This window comes from Triturus cristatus, chromosome 11 (assembly GCF_964204655.1).
Source record: "Triturus cristatus chromosome 11, aTriCri1.1, whole genome shotgun sequence".
In the NCBI taxonomy this organism is placed as follows: domain Eukaryota; kingdom Metazoa; phylum Chordata; class Amphibia; order Caudata; family Salamandridae; genus Triturus; species Triturus cristatus.
This window is the reverse complement of record NC_140594.1, coordinates 1,082,979,289-1,083,001,258: the sequence shown is the minus strand read 5'-3', so window position 1 is coordinate 1,083,001,258 and position 21,970 is coordinate 1,082,979,289. Positions and strand designations below refer to the sequence as shown.

At 45.7% G+C, this 21,970-nt stretch overlaps 1 protein-coding gene across 6 annotated transcripts in view; it reads left to right on the top strand.

Annotated features, from left to right (window-relative positions):
* ECT2 (epithelial cell transforming 2) overlaps positions 1-21,970 on the top strand; it is a 210,481-nt gene that overhangs the window by 83,973 nt on the left and 104,538 nt on the right. For all 6 annotated transcript variants that reach the window (XM_085635428.1, XM_085635430.1, XM_085635427.1 and 3 more), the window contains 2 exons: positions 15,934-16,147; positions 21,526-21,662. In XM_085635428.1, the coding sequence (XP_085491554.1) occupies positions 15,934-16,147; positions 21,526-21,662 (351 nt within the window). The remainder of the gene's footprint in view (positions 1-15,933; positions 16,148-21,525; positions 21,663-21,970) is intronic.

Below are 21,970 nucleotides of genomic sequence, written 5' to 3'. Positions count from 1 at the left end.
AAAATATCAGAGACATGGATATTAAACCTAATACAATACGGATACTGCATAGAACTTGCAACAAGGTTAATTCAGCAAAATAACTCATTTGCTCGAAGAAGTACAAGAGCTTCTGAACAAAAATACCATAGAGAAGGTACCATGCAAGGCAAGAAACAAGGTTGTGTATTCCATGTACTTCCTCATACCAAAGGTGGATGGAACCTTACGAACAATACTAGACTTAAGGTTCCTAAACAAATTCATAAAGACTCTAATTCAAAAGGACAAACTTAAAAGAAGTAATGCCTCAGATACAGGAAGGGGACTACATGGCAACTATAGACTTAAAGGACGCTTACTTGCACATCCCCATGATCAACAGACACAAAGGCCTATTAAGATTTGTGATCAACAAAACACTACCAATTCCAAGCGGCAATCGTAGCGTACACAAGGGGAGAAACAGGGAAGAGTTTCTTCACATCCCATGTAGTCAAAAGATTCCTAGAAGGAGCAGCACCTCCAAAAAGGATGCCAGCACCTGCATGTAATCTCAATGTAGTACTAGGTCAAATGATGCAGCACCATTCGAACCAATCCACAAAGCAACGATTAAAATGCTTACAGTAAAAATTGTGTGTTTAGTTGCAATTACATCACTACGTAGAGTAAGTGTATTGCAAGCTCTAACACTGCAAGAGCCCTACTTCCAAATACATAATGACAGAATAGTCATGAGAAATATTCCACATTTTATGCCCAAGGTGGTATCCAGGTTCCACGTAAACCAAGCAATACAAATACCAAGTTTTTTCCAAATACCAAAGCAGAATGGGCATTACTCACCCTGGACACCAGAAGGGCAGTCATGTACTACAAAGAAAGAACCAAAGAATACAGGAAAACAAAACTATTCTTTGTATCATTTGCCAACATTTTTTTTTTTTTTTTTTTTTTGGACGACCAGTCACAAAGAATACCATTGCAAGATGGATTGCACAAGCCATACAGTTGTGCCACAAACAGGCAGGTCATACATTGCAAGGAGCACCACACGCTCACTCAACAACTAAGAAAGGAACAGTAGCTTTTCTAGCAAATACGCCTATTCAAGACATTTGTCAAGTAGCAACATGGTCTTTAGTGCACACGTTCACAAAGCTACTTCGTGGATATTCAAATGAATAAAGAAACACAAGTAGGACAGAAGGTCTTACAACATATATTCACAAAGCAACGCTCATCTTCCACCCAACCACCACAAGACTAACAAACCGCTTCAAAGTCTATGCACAGTATAGTGAATCCAGAATAGATTCACGCTGCAAAACGTATAGTTTCTTACCAGTCGGGGTAGTTTTCCAGCTTGAAAAGTTTTCTGGATTCACTAGCGAACCCACCCTCCTCCGCCAGAAAGATGAGACTGGAGGAAGAAATAGAAAAAACAAGAACCAACGATAAAAATAAAAAATCAGAAGATGGCGACCAAAGGTGGGAGCTTCCGGTGGAAGCACGTCTACGTCACAGAAGGACAGACACCAAATGGTGGTGTGTAGACACCCACCGGCCACGACAAACAAGCATTGGCATAGCCAATAGGTCTCGCCTTTGGGACCTTATAAGTGTTTAGCCATGCAACAGTTGCATAACTAAATACTTATAAGGTCCCAAAAGCGAGACCTATTGGCTATGCAAAGCGGCCGCGAAAGTGAAAGTGATCGCGATCACGATCAAACATCAAAGCGGCCGTGGGGCCGCGAAAGTGAAAGTAATCGCGGTAAAGAGCTCGCGCCCGCGCACATGCACTGTAGCTCTAGGCTGGCCTGTTAGCACTTTTTGGAGCCCTCTCAATAAGTTTCGCCAGACCAGCGCATGCGCTGGGTCAGGCGAGACCTAAAAAAGGAAGAAATACTACAATTCCGGACCAAACCACTAGATGTCGGAATAATGCACACCAAAGTGAATCCAGAAAATTCTTCAAACTACACCGACAAGTAAGAAACTATACTTTATTAGATAGGCTAGTACAGGATGGATCCTCAGCCACTGGTTCTAATATAGATGTAGAACTAAAGATGCTAGAAAAAGGTATCAACACATGCCTGCATTGGTACTAGTGAATCAAGATCAGGGGCTGTTTTTCTCAAAAAATAAGTTTGTCTTCCAAAACATAATGCAGTTATGAGTGGCAGCAGCTACCTCCAAATTAGACCAAGCCCCCTCCTGTAGAGCCTTTTTTTCCAACCAAGTCAGTACCTGCAGCCCAAATCCAGGCTAGCTCGCAGTGCCTCATCTGAGCTTCTAACCTTCCCAGAGTAGCAGGTATTCTTGGCAAACCTAGAACCAAGGAAAGTATGGAAACGGATCATCACCTTTCGTATCTCACTCATGCCTGCCCTTAGGAAACAAAGCAAGGACATGATAAGTTTACAATACATTTATTGAACCTATTGTTAGACCAATACAACTAAGTAAAGCAATCCATATTAACACCACAATGAACAACCCAACCATGGCATAATACCTGTATGTCTAGGCCTATTATTGTGTGAGCAAAGGGATATTTTAATAATCTGTGGGATAAACAATGGATCCCATACCTGGTGTGCGTTCGTTCCAGAACAGGTCTCTGCTGGAATTCTCCTCTCTGCCCACAAAGGCACAAAACAGTTTACATGATAAAACCATTTTGTTGGTAAGCCGCAGCTGTGTTACCGTGCTATGTCTAGAATGTTAGGATCTGTTGCTGACTGAGCAGAAAACAGTTCGACATGATAGCTATTCTAAACTCCTTTGTATGAAATATGCAGACGAAATCCCAGCAAGAGTCACTGAATAACAACCTGTATGGTACATTTCCAATACAATGTCACACAAACTTTGTGCGGCCGTGCAAGCAGAAGTAGCCCTAAACATCCAATATGCGCAGCTAAGGGAGAGCCAAAGTGGGCCCAGTAGAGATCTCAATAAAATACAACCCGATTCTTCATGCTTACAAGCCCTAAATCCTCAAAAGTAGAGCATTAACAGAAGTGTTATTTTCATAGGTTATAAGGGCTGCCACATAATTTTGTAACTCCGATAAACAGGTCTCAAAGTCCTATTTGTTATCAATTTCGTTATAAACTGGGGGAGTACGATGCCTGTCCATTTCGGGCCCTTTTGAATGCTGATATTGCCTGTAATTGTAGGGTCGATTTGCTTACTAACTCGAAAACCTAGTGTGAGGACCGGAGGATTATGGTCACTAACCGAGTTAGGTTAGGGATACAGTTTGCAGGATATGATCTGTTGGTCTTGGCTCCCCTACCTATGAACATGTAGTGTTGACCAAGAAGAGTACCACCCGGATCCAGGCCGATTAGGCTATACCCAAACAGCCTACTATTCAGTGCTTTGACATATGTATTGTGTGAAAAATGTGACTGATCTATCTCAAAATAGTCCGATGCCACACACGCCCTTGGAAGGTAGCGTACATTTTGAAATGTTAATCGCAATCCCAAAGGAGTGTGTATTGGGTCACCTTAGCGGGGACAAATTTGTACAGGTCTTCCAAGTTTGTCAACACCTCACTACGTGTGGAATCCAATGTTGTAAAAATTAATAATTAACACATAATGGCATTTCCTAACCAATAACAGACTGTTCGTAACAAGGAGAGTGTGTAAAGGTCTTAATCATGTCTACTAGGAACAGAGTTGACAGTAGTAAAACTAAGCCTCCTTCTGCTCTCCCTTAACAGGAAGGTGTGGCTGCAGTAACTACTGAGTAAAATCCTTCAATATCGGATAGAGACCTCTAGCATGCAGATTCCTTACCTTTGAATTCTTCCCAGACACCGGCTTGGATCTGGCAAACATTTTCAGCAGTACCTCTGTGCGTTGGTAGAGGGTATTGTGTGTGTGCATAGTGATATCTACCACTATGTGATGTAGACTGAGTGCAAATTTGCCCCTACCCCAGAATTTATTCTTTTCCGCGCTTTCAACGCAGTTCCGGTAAGCGGTTCCTCCGGCCATTTTTAGGCCTACCTCGACCTTTTAGTGGAACGGAACGTGTCCTCTGGGTTCAAGCCTTGTGGGTCCTGTGGGCCACAAATGTCTGTCACAGACCCTCACTCTATTGGTATGTGGTGCCGGGGGGGGGGAGCACTATGACTACAAGGAGTGAGACTCCAGTCACCAACTTTGCCCGAAGGCGCTGAGGGAACGTCTAATGAAGCTGGTAGCGGTGCAGATGTCAGTCTTCCCCTCTACCTCCGTCCTGCTCCATGGACTGGCTGAGGGCCTGGTCCAGGAGCCTTTTCCATGGACATCGCACTCCATCGACATCCTGAGGCAAGTCATGACGCAGGCGGTTAAAGTTGTGAAACCTCCACCCCCCCCCCCCCCCTCGCATAAAGCCTGTTTCTAATCTGCAGGTTAAGAGTCTGTGCAAGAGTCTACCCCGTCGCTCCCAACCTTCCCTGGACCGTGGCGCCTCTGACCCAAATGCGAGGCTATTACTAATCTCTTAACACTATCTTTGGGTCTTCACCTTCCCCTGGAGTGCCCTTGGGCCCCAAGGAGGCACACGTAGCTGTGATAGTGCCCACACAGGCAGGTTTGCCTTCTGCCTCAGTTAGGCCTTCGGATTTTAAATCCGTTTTGATGCTGGTGCAGGACCCTTTGGGGTTCCCACCTTTGGTGCCTGAGTCCAGTTAGCTGACAGGCAGCGCTGGTGGTGCCGATTGACACCACACCAACCCCCCTTTCTGAAGCACAGGCATCGCTGCTTCAGCATTAGACTACTCTGATACAGTGCTGATGGAGCCGCCTGTCTCGGGAGCCCCCTCCTGTTTTTCCTTCTGAGGAACACGATTCTGGAGGTGATTTGGAGTTTTCCCACCCCATCTGACACTGCCAATCGTCTTATGGAGCACAGCTGGCTTACTGAGTTGGGTCACACTGGTGGCTTTAAGTCTTCCCCAGCCTCTGGCCTCCTTTTCTCTCTCAGCCTTGCTACAGAGGTGAGCTCCTCTCTAGCTGACATGCTCCGATGAGTTTGTTATTTTGGATATGACACTTGCTTCTGTGGAAATGACTAGTGTTTGATTACTTGGCGTCCTCCATCGTGCCCAAAAGGGGATAGAGCCGGTGCTTCCTAATAGTGAAGCTCTATTTGTCATTTTGTTGGAGGATTGGGTTAACCCAAAACTGGGGCCCCTGTGATTTGCTCTATTTCTCACACACTGCTTGGCTCCCAGTGATCCGGCCCTCTCTTCTGCAATCCTACTCATCACAGTTTTGTGATCCAGGCCGCTTCGGCTACCCAAAATAACCCTCTTCCTACTGTCCCTCTGGACCGAGGCCAGAAGGCTAGGCGCTTGTAGCAGGCATATTTTCTCCTCTACCAGTTCTGCACCTCAATCCCCTAATACTTCTTGCATCCTTGAATGCTTTTCCCAGACATCGTGGGACTCATTTGCAGGTCTGCTGCCTTCCCTTCTGGATGAGACTGTGAACGATCTTTCGCTGTTACTAAGGGATGGGCACCAAGTAGGTAAACTAATCACTCGATGTGGTATGGATACCACTTACGCCGTAGACTGGGCTATGGTCTCTTCCATGGCACTACGTCAGCATGCCTGGTTGCGCACCTCTGAGTTTTCGGAAGCTGTTCAAAACACATTGACATGCCCTTTGAGCCAGACTATTTGGCGCCCATGCCAACTACATTAAAGCATTTTCGAGAAGTTTTACTCTGTCCAGGGAATTTGCCTCCCTAGCTCTCCACGGACTGTCTGCATGATTGTTTTTCATTTCTTCTGTTGAGCAATTGGCAGGCTTCTGGTTCTTTTCTACTTTAAAAAAAACAAAAAAAACATTCCAGATTAATATGGCACCTGGTGAGGTGTTCTTGCCTTCTGCAGGTGTTAGTTTTTCTTCCTAACCGTCAAGACGGATTGAGTTGGTGTTTTGTTTGTGCTTTTTTGTTTGTTTGTTTTTTGTGGCCCTGAGTGGGTTTCAATCACTCTGATATAGGGGCATTTCTTTTTTCCAGACTTCATGCAACTCATCATTCTGTTATTTTGTGCAGATGCACTATTGCCTTGTGCCCTGTTCCTTGTGGAACACAGTCTGTATGCTTTGGGCGTACCTGGGTGTATTTATGGTATTTTAGTATCCCTTATAGGGGATTTTCCTTTGTACACTGAAACATTGCGCACACACTGCTTTCTGCCTTGAATTACAGTATTGTTTCTCTCGTTCAGGTACCTTCATCCATGAAGCATTTCTTCTGCTTTCTAATGGCGTTTATCAGTGTTACTGATCGCTCTTTCTCTAGTAGTGTTTTGGGAAGCGTGGTATAGTTCCATCCTTGCGGTGTCTGGTGCCCCCATCGGTGCATCTTGCACTACTTTAGTGGACCTCTGTTGATATTCTGGACCAAATGGACTGGCCGCTCCTTTCTTGGGTGCCTGTGGTGCTGGTTTGTAAAAAATAATAATAAATAGGACTTTAGACCAATTACATTTGATATCGGAGAGAGAGATGTCATTTCATTCGTTGAACTGGGGCAACGTTTTCTTACTCCCCTTTTTAGGTCTCGGCTGGCGAAAGCAGCGCACATGCGCTGCTCTCGTCATACGAGGGCTTCTTGGAATCAATACGGATTCCAAAGCAGTGTCTCAGCTCCGCCTGCAGGTTTCATTCGTGCGCGTCGTTTGGCGTCATTAATTATGCTAAAGGTAGTGCAATGATTGCATCGGAGGCATTTCAATCACTCCTGGTTGCCACTCTGTCCCCTTTTGGCCCCGCCCACCGGGATTGGATCGTATACTGGCGGAGTTACTTCTCCTCTTTTATTACTCAGTAAGCGCCCTTTTGTTTTCATTTTCAGTGCAGTACTAATGAGTGCACCGCCCTCTGTGTTTTTGTTTTTTTCTTAAAATTTAACTTTGAAAGTGAGCGCGGCGCCGCTTCAGGGACACCGCGCTCGGGTTATTTATAGATTTCTTAAATTTAACACTGAGCGCAGCACCCGCTTCAAGGACACCGCGCTCCGTGTTAAAGTTAAGAAATGTATAAAGAAACAGAGCGCGGTGTCCGTGAAGCAGCGCCGTGCTCAGCTTTAAACTGCAATTAAATTGCAAATGCTTGTTGCTGTATTGTATTTACTTTGTGTGCACCACTGTGGTCAGTGTGAGCCCCCAGCACCACGCGTGTACAGCGCCGAGCAAACGGTCATAGTACTGCACTTCCATGTTTACTGTATGTACCGTGGGCATCTACCATCACGTGTGCAGAGCGCCGAGCTCAGCAAGCCCCTTGCACGCTCTGGCGGTGGCACTGTGCTGTACGGACCCCCAGTGTTTACTTACGTTCCTTGTATAGATCACCCGTGAGCACCTACCACCACAAGTACAAAACGCCGAGCTCAGCAAGCCCCTGGGCGAGCTCTGCCAGTGAATACTGCACCATAATGTGTATTGTATGCACCACCCTGTGAGCTCCTAGAACTCACGTCACGTGCGCAGTGCCCAGCTCAGCGTGAGTACTATGCCAAGCCCTGGTGGCGACTACTGACCCCCAGTGTTTACTGTATGTAGTACCCTGTGCACACCCAGCACCACATGTGCACCTGATATGAACCACCATGTGCACGCCTAGCACTCACTTCACGTGTACAGCGCTTTTTATCTCACCTCGCACGGCGTGTGCCCAACGCCATGGCCAGCGAGCCCGTGGTAAATTGTGGTGGTGAGTACGTACACCGTGCAGTGCCCAGTACTGTGCTACAAAGTATACGGTACCCGAGGAATACTGTTGGAATCCTGAGCTATTCTAGCTCACCCTGCATCGGGTGTGCACAAGGCACGGCCCAGCGAGCCTCTGATAAACTCTGGCAGTGAGTACTGTGTGCACTAAAATGGTCTGACGCCGTCTCACATAGGCGAACACAGCAGTACATTTTCTGTTACTTGTTAGTCTTTGCAGTGTATACATGGCGTGTCGTCCACGTGTCCTCCATGTGCACAGCTTCGGCGAAGCGCCATTGCTCTATAGCAGGGAGTACCCCCTCGTGTACCCAATACTCTGCACGCCAGAATGTACGTATAGCCAACAACGCCACGTGTGCGTAATGCAGAACATGCACTGTACACACATGTTCTGTGCGTGACATGCGTATTTACGGGCCTGCGCCTGCTGTGCATGCCAGACTTGAACCCCAAAATCAGCCACATTCAGGTGTGCGCTGCTGCACATTGCTCAGTGTAACACCGCGCCAGTGAAACCGATCGTGGTCATGTCAGTCTGCAGTCACACCCACACCGCACTTACCCTTCAGTACTCACTATATCGCCCTCTCTTTCCAGCACTCACTTACCCACTCCAACACTCAAAACCGCTGACACTGAATCCCACTCCAGAACTCACTACAACCCTCACTGCAACACACTCCCACTCCAGAACTCACTGCAACACTCCCCCTCCAGCACTCCCCTTTGCACTGGTGCACTCGCGTCAGCCCTCACTGCACCCTCAGACTCTGCCTGCTTCTCAAGCTCACTACACAGCCTTCATCCGCATTAAACCTCAAACTCTGCAATTAAAATAACTACGCTCCCCCCCCCCCCCCCCCCCACCCTCTTCGATCCTCGCTGAACCCTTCCCTGCCCTCACTACCCGTAACCCTATCTCTCTCACTTGGGCATTTGTTGGGGACATTGCGGGTGTCAGGAGGGAGCTTCCTGCTCCATTATACCCAAAAGTCCTGTACCGCCCGCTCTACCTGGTGAAACAGCTGTCTCCACTCCTGCCCAGGTGCACACGGTTTATGATGTCACTGGGGGCATCTGACCTGGTAAGGGGGGTGAAGCTTGATTTCTCTGCTGCATTCCCCACTCACATTATGCATTTACTTGCGGTGCACAGTGGGATTGTGGCACGCCCGTGGGGAAGTTTTATTGCTACTGAAAGCCCCACGAGGCTATTAGAGTAATTGTGGGCACTATAGGAGCGGTTCCGCTGTCTGGCAATAGTCTTGCGATGCATCGGTCACTTAATCACTTGCGCTTATACTTGTTCTACAATGCACTCATTGTCTAATACACTCACTCTCAACCATGCACCCTCATACACTCACTACCCACTGAGTTGCTCACTCATTAGTTAATTTACTCCGTTAAATCACACTCGCTCTCTCTCCTGGTGGGGTTTGTGCACACTAGCATTCCCCAGGACTTCCACTGCCAGCAGACGAGGCGCTGTGGTGTGGCGCTAGCTGTCTGGCAGATTTACGGGAATGAACCAGTAATCCGACGGCGGCTCTGAGATGTTTTTACAAGTGAACCCCCCCCCCCCCCCCCCCCCCCCCGTGAAAATTGTCCCAGGGAAGTTTGAGAAATTGTAGGATATTTTACAAATTAAATCCTGTTTAAACTTCCGGTAAGTGCTCATGCTTAGCCATCTACTGAGCAAATCGGGTATGTCTAATAATAAAGATACAAGTTCGGCTCCGATATTTATTGAAAACACAAGTAGGTAATTTCAGAATTCTTCACACATATTTGATGTGCCTTAAAGCCCCATGGCTGTTTTCACTCTGGGGTATTAAAGGGGCTCACCAGCATATGATAGACATTGGTGCATTTTGGAGTCTATTGACCTTTACCCGCCTGTGAACTGTAAACCTCCTATTTTAAAGGTAAATCTAGCCCTTAGAAGCACCCACAGTGTGGTACTACTGTCTACTATTAAGTTAAAGCCATTTGCTTTGCTAATGGTATTGTATAACAAAGCAAACTGCTTTAACTTAATCAAAGGCGAGACCTATTGCATTTTCAGTGCTTGTTCCTCCTGGTTTGTTTTCGTTTTGTGGCAGTTGCTAGGACTTCTGGGCCTGCCCTCTTGTACTGCTGCCCTTGACCTCTTTTGAATGCTTCATCCTTCCAGACAGATTTCGTCTTTTTGCTACGGGGGCCTACCTCGTCCCTTCTTGTTACCACATGCACCGCTCTGAAGTCCGCTATCGCCACAGCCTCTACCTGTCCATCCCTTTATTCTCACCTTAGACTACTTGTTCTGTGGGCTGGCTTCTGTTTAACTCTCTTAACAAGGGTCTTTGACCCTTTGTCTTCCTTTTGTTCTAGAGTAGTTAATCAGGAACATGGTTCCTCTTCTCGGCCATTCTTTTCTTCAAGGGTTTCTTTTTTCCCCTATGCGTAACATTTGTGCTTCTAGCCCATTCAGGGTTAGTAGTATTGGTTATTCTTTGATTTTGTGATCTCCTCCTGAAAGTTTGTTTCTCTTGTGTCTTCAGCTCCCTTTGAGTGCTGTGGAGTGTTTTTTACCTTAATGTACAGCAGAAAACGGAATGCTTTGCGCTCCCAGTATGTAATATCCTGCAGGATTTTTCTCCAGATAAACTTATACTGCCTGCACTTTTTGTGTTTTCGGTCTCCGGTAGAGACGCTCTTCCCTGTACCCCGTACTTGTACTCTTGTATGTTCTGCAACCCTTTTTGGGTTCTGCTTTTCATGCATGCTATTATTTGCATAGGATGTACCTTCCTTTGCTCGTCCGATGCCCCAGTCGAGCTCTCCTGTCTCACTTACTATTTGTGGTTCTGGAGGCCTTCCTATCCTACTCCTCTGGGTGTTAGCATTTCTTGAACACTGATACAGGTACTGATTTCTCTCTAGTGAGATTTTTCACCCTGCAATCTTCTTGCATGATATAACCTTTTGGGTCTTTTGGCAGCTGCATCAGGCTGCTGGCCGTGTTTTCTTGTGCCAGCCAATTACCTTTCCATCTGTGTGTTTCCCACTCTCTCCATTTAATTTTTCCCAGTTGCATGGCTCATTCGCCCTGGTAATCCTCTGTATGTACATAATGTGTGTGTGCGCATGTATATGTGTTTGTTCTATCTGACTGGCGGTCGCTAATAGGTTGCTAAGGTTAGGACCTAGTTCATTTAGGCATAGCATTTTTTGTTTTGCCAATAACATTGGCCCCGCTTGACTAATCTTTAAAAAAAAAAAAAAGAAAATTAAAAGCTATACTTTGGTTGGTTTGGCTGATGTGGGAGCCGATTAGGGAGTCTAGAAATGCGTTTTCCCCTGTTTTTTCCATAGGACCTTTGAAAAAGCCTACAGCCCAAACTGCTGGACGGAATTACACCAAATTAGGTAAAAATGAAGATTTGGGGTCTACAGATCATGCTTTTTGTTATTTGGTATGAATCCATTCAGTAGTGTTGGATATTAAAGGTAAAATATTATAGCTATATAGGGACACGGATCCAACAGTCCCCATGCTGAAATCTGAAAGTCTGTCAACCATTCAACCTCGAAATGTTGGCAGCCATCTTAGGACTCTACTTGAGCTGAGTCACTTAAAAAAGATTGAAAAGAAAAGGAGCCAGAGTAGACCACCTGAACCCCTAGCCATGGTGCAAGAGTCACTCCAAGACCCCGTCATGGCTATAATGCATTTATAAAAAGTGAAAATACTCTCAAAGTGGTCTCCCGCGCTTCTCCTTTTATTTTGCCCCCGGGTGGGCCAGGTCCCAGGGTCATTGGTGGCTAAAAAAGCAGGGGGGTGCATGGAGCCCCACTGCTAGGGCTGGTAGCCCCAGGAACCGCCACCTCCCCTGGGCAAAGGTGCTCGCAGCTCCCACCAAGCAAAATCTAACATAAATCCGCTTTCTGCAAGAAGCTCCGGTTTGCAGAACGTTTTCATCTGTTTTCTTGCATGCAATATGGGTGCAGAAAAACATGACATTTGCTCTCACAGACCTGGTGCTGCCTTTCAGCAGCCCCTTGTCTTTCACAGAAGTGCTGGCTCCTGATGGAGGCGGGGGCTGGCAGAGTCCACGGGGGCCTTGAGGCTTCCCCCCACAGTCCCATTGCATACTGGGTGCCGTAAGGGCACCCAAGTAACATTGGCTGGCCCTGGGGGATGGAGTCCTGGAGTTTAAATCTGCCTGGGAAGGGGAGCCATGCCGCCCCCCTCCCTCTCCCCCTCCTCAACCAAGAAAACAAAACCAGCCCTGGGGGTAGTCGCCGGATGCCATGTCCTCTTTCTCAACCACTGCAAAGGGGCCTCCCGGAACATAACTTTTTGGGGGATGAAATCTTCATAGATACTGAGGTTCCTTGGGGACCAGCAACCCCTCCTGTTACTTCTATTAAGTCCCACACTGTGGATTGCTGAAAGGTCATGTGAGGCCGTGCCCCCTTTCTCCAACACCATACGAACCCGTCTCCTGGCGCACTACTGGTTGAGGAATGAAGTCCCTTAGGATGCTGAGGGTCTGGGGTGGGGGGGCTAAGAACCCCTCTTGTTACCTCCAGTAAGTACCTCACAGCGGTCTGAGGTCCCTCCCCTTTTTCTACCACTCTCTAAACGAGTCTAGTAGTTAAAAAACGAAAAAAAAAACTAGCACTTCACTGGAAAAACTAAAGGTTAGAGGGATGTTGTAGTTAGGCACAGATTTCACTTGTCACTGCTTATGACCTCACATATCACATTATCACATTCATGACCTGGTCAGTGATATCACTGACATCTCAAATGACATCACTGATCTCATCCACAGAACCACTCGCACACCCACATACAACCACTCATACCCATTCACAGACCCATACAAAAACACACACACACTCACTCACTCACTCACTCACTCACTCACTCACTCACTCACTCACTCTCGTCCATTGACCCACTCACACAGCCATATACTCACACAGCCATATACTCACACAGCCATATACTCACACAGCCATATACTCACACAGCCATATACTCACACAGCCATATACTCACACAGCCATATACTCACACAGCCATATACTCACACAGCCATATACTCACACAGCCATATACTCACACAGCCATATACTCACACAGCCATATACTCACACAGCCATATACTCACCCATACAGCTACTCACTTATTCATGTATACAGCCACTCACACACCCACACAACCATTTACATACCTATTCACACTTCCACACCAGCACTCCTAGATCTGCTCACTCACAAATATAACCACTCGCACACCAACTCATTTAACCAAACACTCACCCATACACCCAGTCACCCACAGTCATCCTCACAATCCATCCACCTACCTAATCATGCACCTATACTGCCACTCACACCCAAGCAGCCACTGACGCAACCACTCGCATACCTACAAGTCTAGTCAGAATTCTACTCCATCACCCAGTCACTCATGCATGCACTCATTCCCATACAGCCACTCACACACTGATAGTCACCCACTCAAATCGGACTTTAGATTAGTATCTAATTGCACTACTGAGTGATAATTTCTCTAACTTTTGTAGTAGGTTAGTATACATGTTTAACGCCCATAAACTCTTAAAAGCACTCACTTGATGTCATCCATGATGTCAGACCATGTCATGAGTGATGTAATATGTGAGGTCATAAGCAGTGAATTGCTTGGGCTTAAGATCTAGTTTGCTCATGTAACTATAACTGCTGAAGTTCAATAGGTTTGTAAAAGTGAAATCTGAGACTGACTATAATGCCCCTGTACCCTTGAGTTTTACAGTTAAAGTGGGTGCGCGCATGTGTATGTTTGTGTTTGTATAGATGTGTGTGTGTGTGTGTGTATACACACACACACACACACACACACATACTTCCTTTTCTTAAAACTACCAGTGTTCTTTTTTTACCTCCCATATGTAAAGGTGTTATGGGTGATTCTAGAGGTGCTAGCTCTATTGTAGTTTTTTCCATTAAGACAACTGTTTTACTTGGTTGTCTTTGCTAAATTCTTGTTCAGGTCTTGCTCTATGCTCTCCTGTGTGCATGGGTTCTTGGTTTCTCTTTCTGTGTCTGCGAAACAATTTGGCTAGGAGAATGTTTTCCAGCGGTGAGGAGCTATGGCTCAGTAGTCTCTCCTTCTGTCCTGTGTTACTCTAGTGACAAACAATCCTTTCTCCAGTTCTGCCATGCCAGTGCACTCATTTTTGGGTCCATGTGGTCTTAGTACGCAATTCTCTTCCTCTGACTGGAGTAAAGCTACATGCTTTTTTCTGCTTTCGTTACCTGTGACTACTACCACAGTTCTTGAGCTACAGAGCATTTACCTTCCTGCCTTAGGGCGGCCAAACTCTTCAGTGGTGTTATGCTCCCGCTAGACACCGGCTAGTTCTAATCGGGGATTTTGATCCAATCAGTTTGAATGCCCTCCTCTGTGGATGTGTTTGCTTTGGTATCTAATTCAAAGATAAGGAATCTGCGGCTAGATGGCTGTGTCGGATGAACAAGTTACCTTCAGTAAAGCCTTGTCTGTTAGAGACTGCATCTAGCTGCAGATTCCTTAACGACCCTCCCATCCTCCCAGCTCTGCAAACTGATTTATTCCTGCCTTTAATATCCTGCTTGGTATTGGGATATTCCTATGGCTTGATATTGGAATGCACCTCCTTGCAGATACGTCTGTATTGACTGAGATAGAGCTATCTCTTTATTGGCACTCTTTGCTTGGCCAATTTCTGTAACTGACTCTGCATTTTTTGCATGGACTGTAGTCCCTGAAACAACGGACATCAGTGTGTCAAGAAGGGGCATATATGGACTCCATCGATTGCACATCTGGTGGCGATGTCACTAGGTAGTTGCATGACGTCCTCTGACATGTAGAGGTACTGCTGGATTTATTTTTTCTGGATCTAGTCTGGCGCCTGAGGAGAATTCAAACGTAAGGAATCTGCAGCTAGATCCCATCTCTAAAAGTTAAGGTGTTACCGAAGGTAAGTAATATCATTCAAGGTCCAGGTTTCTTTTAAGTAGATTTGTGCTGTTGTAGCTACGTTATGCCCATCAGGGGATAATAACTTGATCCGAAGACCGGCCACATTCCATGAAATAACATGGATGAGATTGGCCAGGTGACAACTAAGGTTAAGAGGGGCGATGGAAAACCAGTAGTATTGAGAATGGACTCCTGAGGCGCTGGTAGTGTTTTTATGCTTGTTAGGATCTAAAAAGCGAATGTCAGGGCAGCTAAGGGAGCCCATAAAGTCATCTACACTTTAAGAAGTTTCAGCAGGGGCCTTGAACGGATTTTGTGGTGCTGTGAGAGGAGGCCGGTAATTAGTCACCGAAACCATTGTTACAACTGGTTTTAAAGTTGCCTTACCTATAGGGGGAATGCCATTTAGAGACACGGAATTGGGACCAGTTTGTACAATGGATTTGGTGCCCAAGTTCACCTTGCCGATAAAGGGGCTGAAGTTTGATAGCAGGGCTATTAGTCATGTCATCTGCTGTTCTATAAATGATGGACTTTGGGCCTGAGGCATGGCCGATAGCCCAATCTGAGCAGGTTTAGGATGATGGGTTGTCGGTCAACATCAGACTAGCATAAACTGCATACTTATTCTTAGTGCTGTTGCCCTGTGCTTCATGCTGTAGTAAAATGTGAATTACACAATAACAGACTGATGGCTGAAGAGAGCTAGCGGAAAATCGCTATAAAGTACTTCATACGTTTTGGTACAATCAAAAGGTCCTTGCTAATGCCAAGCCTAAAGTGTTTTAGGGCTCATTTATATGTGCTGTCTCAGTTTAAGCTGTTCATAACAGTACAAGAATGAAATGGATGGTCTTGGTTTTCAACACTCTGCCAGTCTAGTGAATGTATTACTAAATGCAACCCTGGCTCTCCCTGGCAACAGAAATTGTAGGATATACTTGAGATCTAAGTTTAGTTTTACTTCCTTCCTCTGAAGGACAATGAAAGGAGTGCCTCTCGCTGTGGTATGCCCTGGAAGCCTACTGTTTGAGCAGTGTTGTGCACTGCACTTCCTTTTCTCTGTGATTTTACTGAATGTGTACAGATTTATGCGCCACATATCTTTAGATCCTTACCTGAAATGTGTCTTGTTGTAAACAGTTGCATGTTGTATTGCAGGCTGAAAGTCCAGCTCTTAAGAAGTCTGTCTCTTCGCTTTCGTTGAGCACACCCAACAGCAACCGCAAAAAACGTCGGTTGAAAGATACAATCGCGCAACTGAGCAGAGACAATGAAGCCTTTCCACCCCTTAAACGGCCATCAGCTGAACATTCGCTTTCCTATGGGTCCTTATTGGACATCTCCAACACGCCAGATACTGGAAAGTTTTCAGGTATTTTATTGTCTGACATGCCTAACCTGTAGTAAGCAACTTGGGTTTCCTGGAACATAGACATTTTCCCTGTGATTAAAGCTGGAACAGTGACAGTAGATTTTACCTTGCTTTAGCTTCTTATAAGTAACCACCTTTTGTTTTTCAAATTGTGCAGGAGGCAGCTTAGAAACCAGGAATGCACGCAAAGATAGAGAGGCCATCTGCCATCAAAGTCGTAGAGGTAGTCAGTCCAGGAGGAGCACAAGGAAAATGGAATTTAATTCTGCAAAACGTAATCCACTGCTGGATAGCTTTTTTTGACATTCATACGGCATGTGCTTCCGAGACACAGGATATTGTATATAATCTGTATGAGTTCTCTAGTTTGAAATGTATTTCTTTTAAGTGGAAAAGCACAGCTACCTCCTAGCTCAGGAAGATTAGAGTTTAGGTGTGATTATGAAAATTTGCATTCATAAAGATGGAGCAATGGCAATTAGATCATTTTTTTCCCCTGATGTAGCTATGTTGACGTTTATCAAATCAACAGACTCTGAATTTTAAAGTCACTTTTTTTCACCGAAAATTCAATTAACTGACAGTCTCTTGAGAGGGTATAGCAGAGTATAGTACAAATCCCAATTCATTGTAATGCGCATGGTGTTTCTAATGCGGTTTTGTAGGCTTATGATGTGTTCTGAAGAACAGATTGTGTTCTTCATACTTTAAATGTTTGATTAGATTAACTAACCTTAATTTGGATGCCTTATAAACCACATTGTCTTTCTATTGTGGTCCCCTTCTCCACGTCCCAGGGGTGACTGGTGCAGCGGTGTCTAAGCGTCAGGTTTTCTGACCAGGAGCAGTCTCTGTACAAGGGGCCTGCGTGCAGAGGTTGCAGTAGATTCCCCGATGTCGCCAAGAGGTGTCACCACACTGGACTCTCTGGATGGCTGGGGGGGACCATGCTGACACCGTTGGCCCACTTCCACTCGCTTTTCAGCGACGGGTGCCATGTTGTCTTCAGGCGTCTGGTTTCTGTGGTCACGAAGTCCTTCCAGGGCTGTTTGGATTCCTGCAGGATGCCGGGAAGCAGGTCTGCTGCTTCTTGGGAGGTCTTCGTTCTTGGGTGGAGTGCTGGCAGGTCTCTCAGGCTCTGGAGACTCGACAGCTGACTTCTGGTGCAGTTGACGAAGGCAGCAGGCAGGATTGGCGCAAAGTCAGTTGCGGGATCTTCTGTTCTTGCAGGACGCTACTCTTCTCATCCTTCTTCTTTCAGGTCGACATCTATTCTTGTGCCAGGGGCTCCCCTAAATACTGAATCTAGGGGAGTGTAGGGTAGTAGCCAATGGGCTACTGACCCTTGGAATCACTATTCACCCCCACCCCCCCATATGACCACTTCCTGTGTGAAGTGGTATAACCATGTTCCAGAATTCCCAAGTATGGCATCTCAAAGATGGCTACTTCTGAAAAGAAGTGTCCACCTCAGTTTATCCCACCTTAGGAGTGGTACTAGCCTGGGGCTGCCATACCCACCTGACTAGCTGATTTTCCCACCAGTCCGGGTGCCAAAGGGTCTCTGGACAAAGTGGGTCGGCTTCTCCTATGAGGGGAGCCAGATTCATATTTCAAAGGCGGCAGCTCTTTGGAGCTTGCCGACCTAGGATCGCTAATCAGCCGCTTTTGTTCTGTCTCCTGAGAGCAAAAGGCTCTAACCCTAGGTCAGAAAAGTCTCAGGTGGCAGGCTGGCAGAAACCAGTCGGCAAGCACACCACAGGCTGGTAGGTTTTGAGGGGGCACCTCTAAGGTGCCGTCTGTGTGCATGTATTGGTATATCCAACACTGGAATAAGTGTGGGTTTTTCATTGCGAGAGGTTTGATTCCCAACATCCCCATTTTCAGTGAAACAATCGTGTAGCTGGGGAACTTTTTTTTTTTTTTTGGGCATTTTTAACCAGTGTCCAGCACTTGTTTTAAAATGGCTTTCCTGTCCACTTGCACTGGCAGTAATGGGACTGACCAGCACAGGGGCATATCTGCTTGTGCAGGTTTGCCCTCACATGTAATACCAAGCACCTGCCTTGGGGCTTTAAGGGTCACTTAGAAGTTCTACATGCAGTGTTAGGGGACCTTGCTCACTGGGATGTCGGGTTGTATTTTCACTGTTGCTTCCACCAAAACATGCAGCTTGTGATAGCCCTACATGATTTTGAGTGGTCCCTTGGGGTGGCATAATTTGTGCTGCAGAACTAGGAGGACCCTCTTTAGTACCCCAAGCCCTAGGTACCAGGGGTAAAACTTACTAGGGGCTTATTGAGGGTGCTAAAGGTATTGCCAACTAGGGAAAACAAGTGTACATTTTCAGGAAATGAAACTGGTACTGGGGACCTGGTTAGAAGGTACCTAGTATACTGCAGTCAAAATTGCACTGCCACAAAAACAGTTTCCTACAACTGGCTAAATGGCTCAGATACATTACTATTGGCAGTTATATACAGCACTACTCTGAAAAAGTTCTTGGAGCTTATCCAGAGACTGAATTTGCCCATGAGTCTGCAAACAGATGTGTTATTTTACACAGCTGCAGATGTTGTAGATGTACTTCTCCCTATATTGGATACTTGGGCGGAACTCTTGACTAAAATTTTGAAGCACGGTCCCTTGTCTTTGGAGCCCCCTACTACCATTTAACAGAGCACTGACTGAGTTCCTGTTAACAACCTGATCTTTTTCCTTCTCGAGCCAGCCAGTGAGTCTCCCTGTTGCAAGACAGCACAACCCTCATCAGATGAGCCAACTTTCTTGATGCAGTTGGCTGCTCTGATAGGCTTCTAATGCATGCTTTGGTGAGCAAAGCCATTCTAAACTGTTCTACTTCTCCTCTAGACCGACAATCGAAAAAGATAGTCACTATGGTATGGGCAGGTCTTAATCAGCTAGCCTGGTGTTTAGATCTTTGTGTCCACATCACTATACACTTGCCCTTTAGAACATGGTGAGTGAGGTTTGCCTGCTGACTTAAAAAAAAAACATTCTTCCATACAGTACAAAATGACCAGGATGCAACCAAATATTTTTAGCAGTCTGGTCTAAGTAAAATGTATTCTTTTGTCCATGCTATAACCCTGTACTGTCATTGGACACCACTCTCGGATGCATGCCTATTTTTTCTGAAGCTGTCCAAGCTGCACTTTTGGACATATCTCTAAGACATCAAGGTGGACTCTCAAATTCAAGAGTCCAGAGCGAAGTGAAGCCTGGTTTTATGTGGAAAATAGCCATATCATCTATCGTTTGAAGCTGTGCTCAATCTGCCTGGCCCTCTGTACCTTTTTGGCCTTCAGAAAGGGCAACTTGATACAAGTGTAAACTACATGAATGACGTGGTGTACTCAAGCTAGCAAGATGGAGTGCTGTACCATGGCTTTTTTTTTTTTGAAGGCTCTATGGTTTTGGCAGTACCTGAACCTTCATGGGAACTCCTAGGCAGTCCATCATGACGTTGGAGTCCTTAACATCGGGGAAAACTATCTCTGCAGGAGTCATCTTGCCGATCATAGGTGTTTGAACCTGTATGTGGCAATGGGTGTCTGCAACATCGTCCCTTCAGTTGATGTGTGCTCTGCTTCCGGAAACCCTCAGTCTCGCCTTCTGCCCCTAGAGTTTCCTCTCTATGGGTCTCCAGGAGACACATTTTCTCTTCAATTAGTTTCCGGCCTTTTTTTTTTTTTTACTTCTGCCTCTGATCCCATGGGTCCTGGAAAAAAGTCTGTGAAGACTGAGTTGCTGAGTCTGAGTGGATAGGGCTAGGACGTCAGTTCTTCCACTGCCAAACCTCAGCATCTGCCCTCATTTGTGTCTTCCTCCTAGAGGGGATCTGCTGGCCCATGCAGAGCACTGCATCTCATCCTTCACAATCTACATCTTCAGGCACGGAGATTAAGTAGAATCAACTGTGAGGTTTGTGTTGCATAGGGGGTGAGGTATGCCATTTTGACTGCTTGCCGCTGTATCTCAGTCTGTCTACTCAGGCCATTGGTCCACGTTTGTTGCCTTATTCGTGGAAGAGCGGGTTGACCGTTTATGGTTCAAGTTGTTTAATATTCTTCATTTTGTGTTCTCTTTAGACTGGCAAGACTTTTCTGTGGGTACTGTTGAAGGTTACTTTTCAGCCTTGGGGTCTTTCTTGTGTTTGCTTGTTCAGCCAACTTTATTCAAATTACCCATGAGAGCCTCAAGACTACATTTCCTGAAGAATGTTTCTCATTGCAATCTCTTTTTCATGTTGTGCTAGTGAGCTACAAGCATGCAGTGAGCCTCTGTAGGCATTCCCTACCATCCCCCATTCTCTCTGCGCTCCAACAACTGTTGCCTTTTCAAGGTGCCCAAAGTCAGATACAGCCAAATGGGTGACTGTTCGTTCTCTTTCGTTCTGGGCCCTCAGCTGTGGAATGCTCTTTCCGACTCTGAGGCTGTACCTCCTTGTCCATGTTTCTTAAGTAGCTACAAACCTGTCACTTTCGAGCCTGCAGAACCTGTCCCCAACCACTGGGAAACCCTAAGGGTAGCTATGCGCTATACAAAAACTCAATAATACCTTCTTACAAACTGGCACTTAGGATTGGTGCATCCATTCGTCTGAAAGTGTCCCAAGTGGGGCAGTCACACTGACTTGCCTTCTCTCAGCCACGTCCCTCTGAGGAGGAGGAGAGGTCCATGAAGGTCGTTTGCTTCCCTGAAACGACTAGGGAGTGCTAAATGGACAGAACTTTGTGGGATTTGCCAATGTGAAGAAAGGAAAGGGACCTCATCCCAATGGATTGTCATTTGCATCAAACATATGCCTTGGCCACGAAGGATCTTGCTTTCGGGCATTGGACCCAATTCCACCAGTGCAAAGGCTGCAACTAGAACCATATTTTGAGGTGTCCCTGTTTTGTAGATCTGCCAGCTAGCCACATAGGCCTCAATCCATACTTTTCTCCAGGGAATCGAATATTGATTTTTCAGGTCAGCGGGAAGGGTCTTTTTTCCTGCTCAGTCTTGTAGGTGTGCATCCTTCAGGGGCCATTGTTTTGGTATTGATTTACAAAGTGAAGACTTTGCTGTTATAAATATCAATCAGAAGAATTAGCCAAACCTTTTGTGCTGTATCTTAAACTGTGGTTTACATTTTCAAAAGCAAATTGAACTCCTTATTGAAAATTGCTGTGTATCAAGTGTCTTTACTTAACATAATAGCAGTAAGAATTTGTAGATAATTATACAAAAATCTTTCAATTTCTGCACAATTGACATTAGTTTAGCTGTACTTGAAACAATCAGATTTATTAGTGGTTTTGTTTAAAGGTCCACAGCTAACCTGTCCTTTTTCAATAACGTTTGTTAATCAGAAACTCCAACGAATCACAGAAAAACGTCCAAGAATTCCACTTCCATACCACAGACTAAATCCGCAAGATGGCAGGTTGCAATGGAGCTGTATCAAACTGAGAGGAATTATGTTGATATCCTTAGCTCGGTTGTTCAGGTACGTGATTAATAAGTTGCCATGTTTTTATTAGACTTTTTTTTGTTTTTGTATGTAGTTTTGGCTTTGTAGTGCATATCTGTTTGCTTATTAGCACCATGCCTCTCAGTTCTTCGTATATGGCTTCAGAAACTCAAAGCCAGAAAATAAGTGATTTCAAGTGAGGACCGTGATGAGGCATAGTCTTCATCCAGGAGGTCCCTTAAGAGAACACCTCACGCCCGTCCATCTAGTGAGTGTCCGTGAAGGCCCTTTAAAAGACTTCTTGTGGGTCCCAAGGGTGCATTCCTTCAAACTCTCCTCACAAA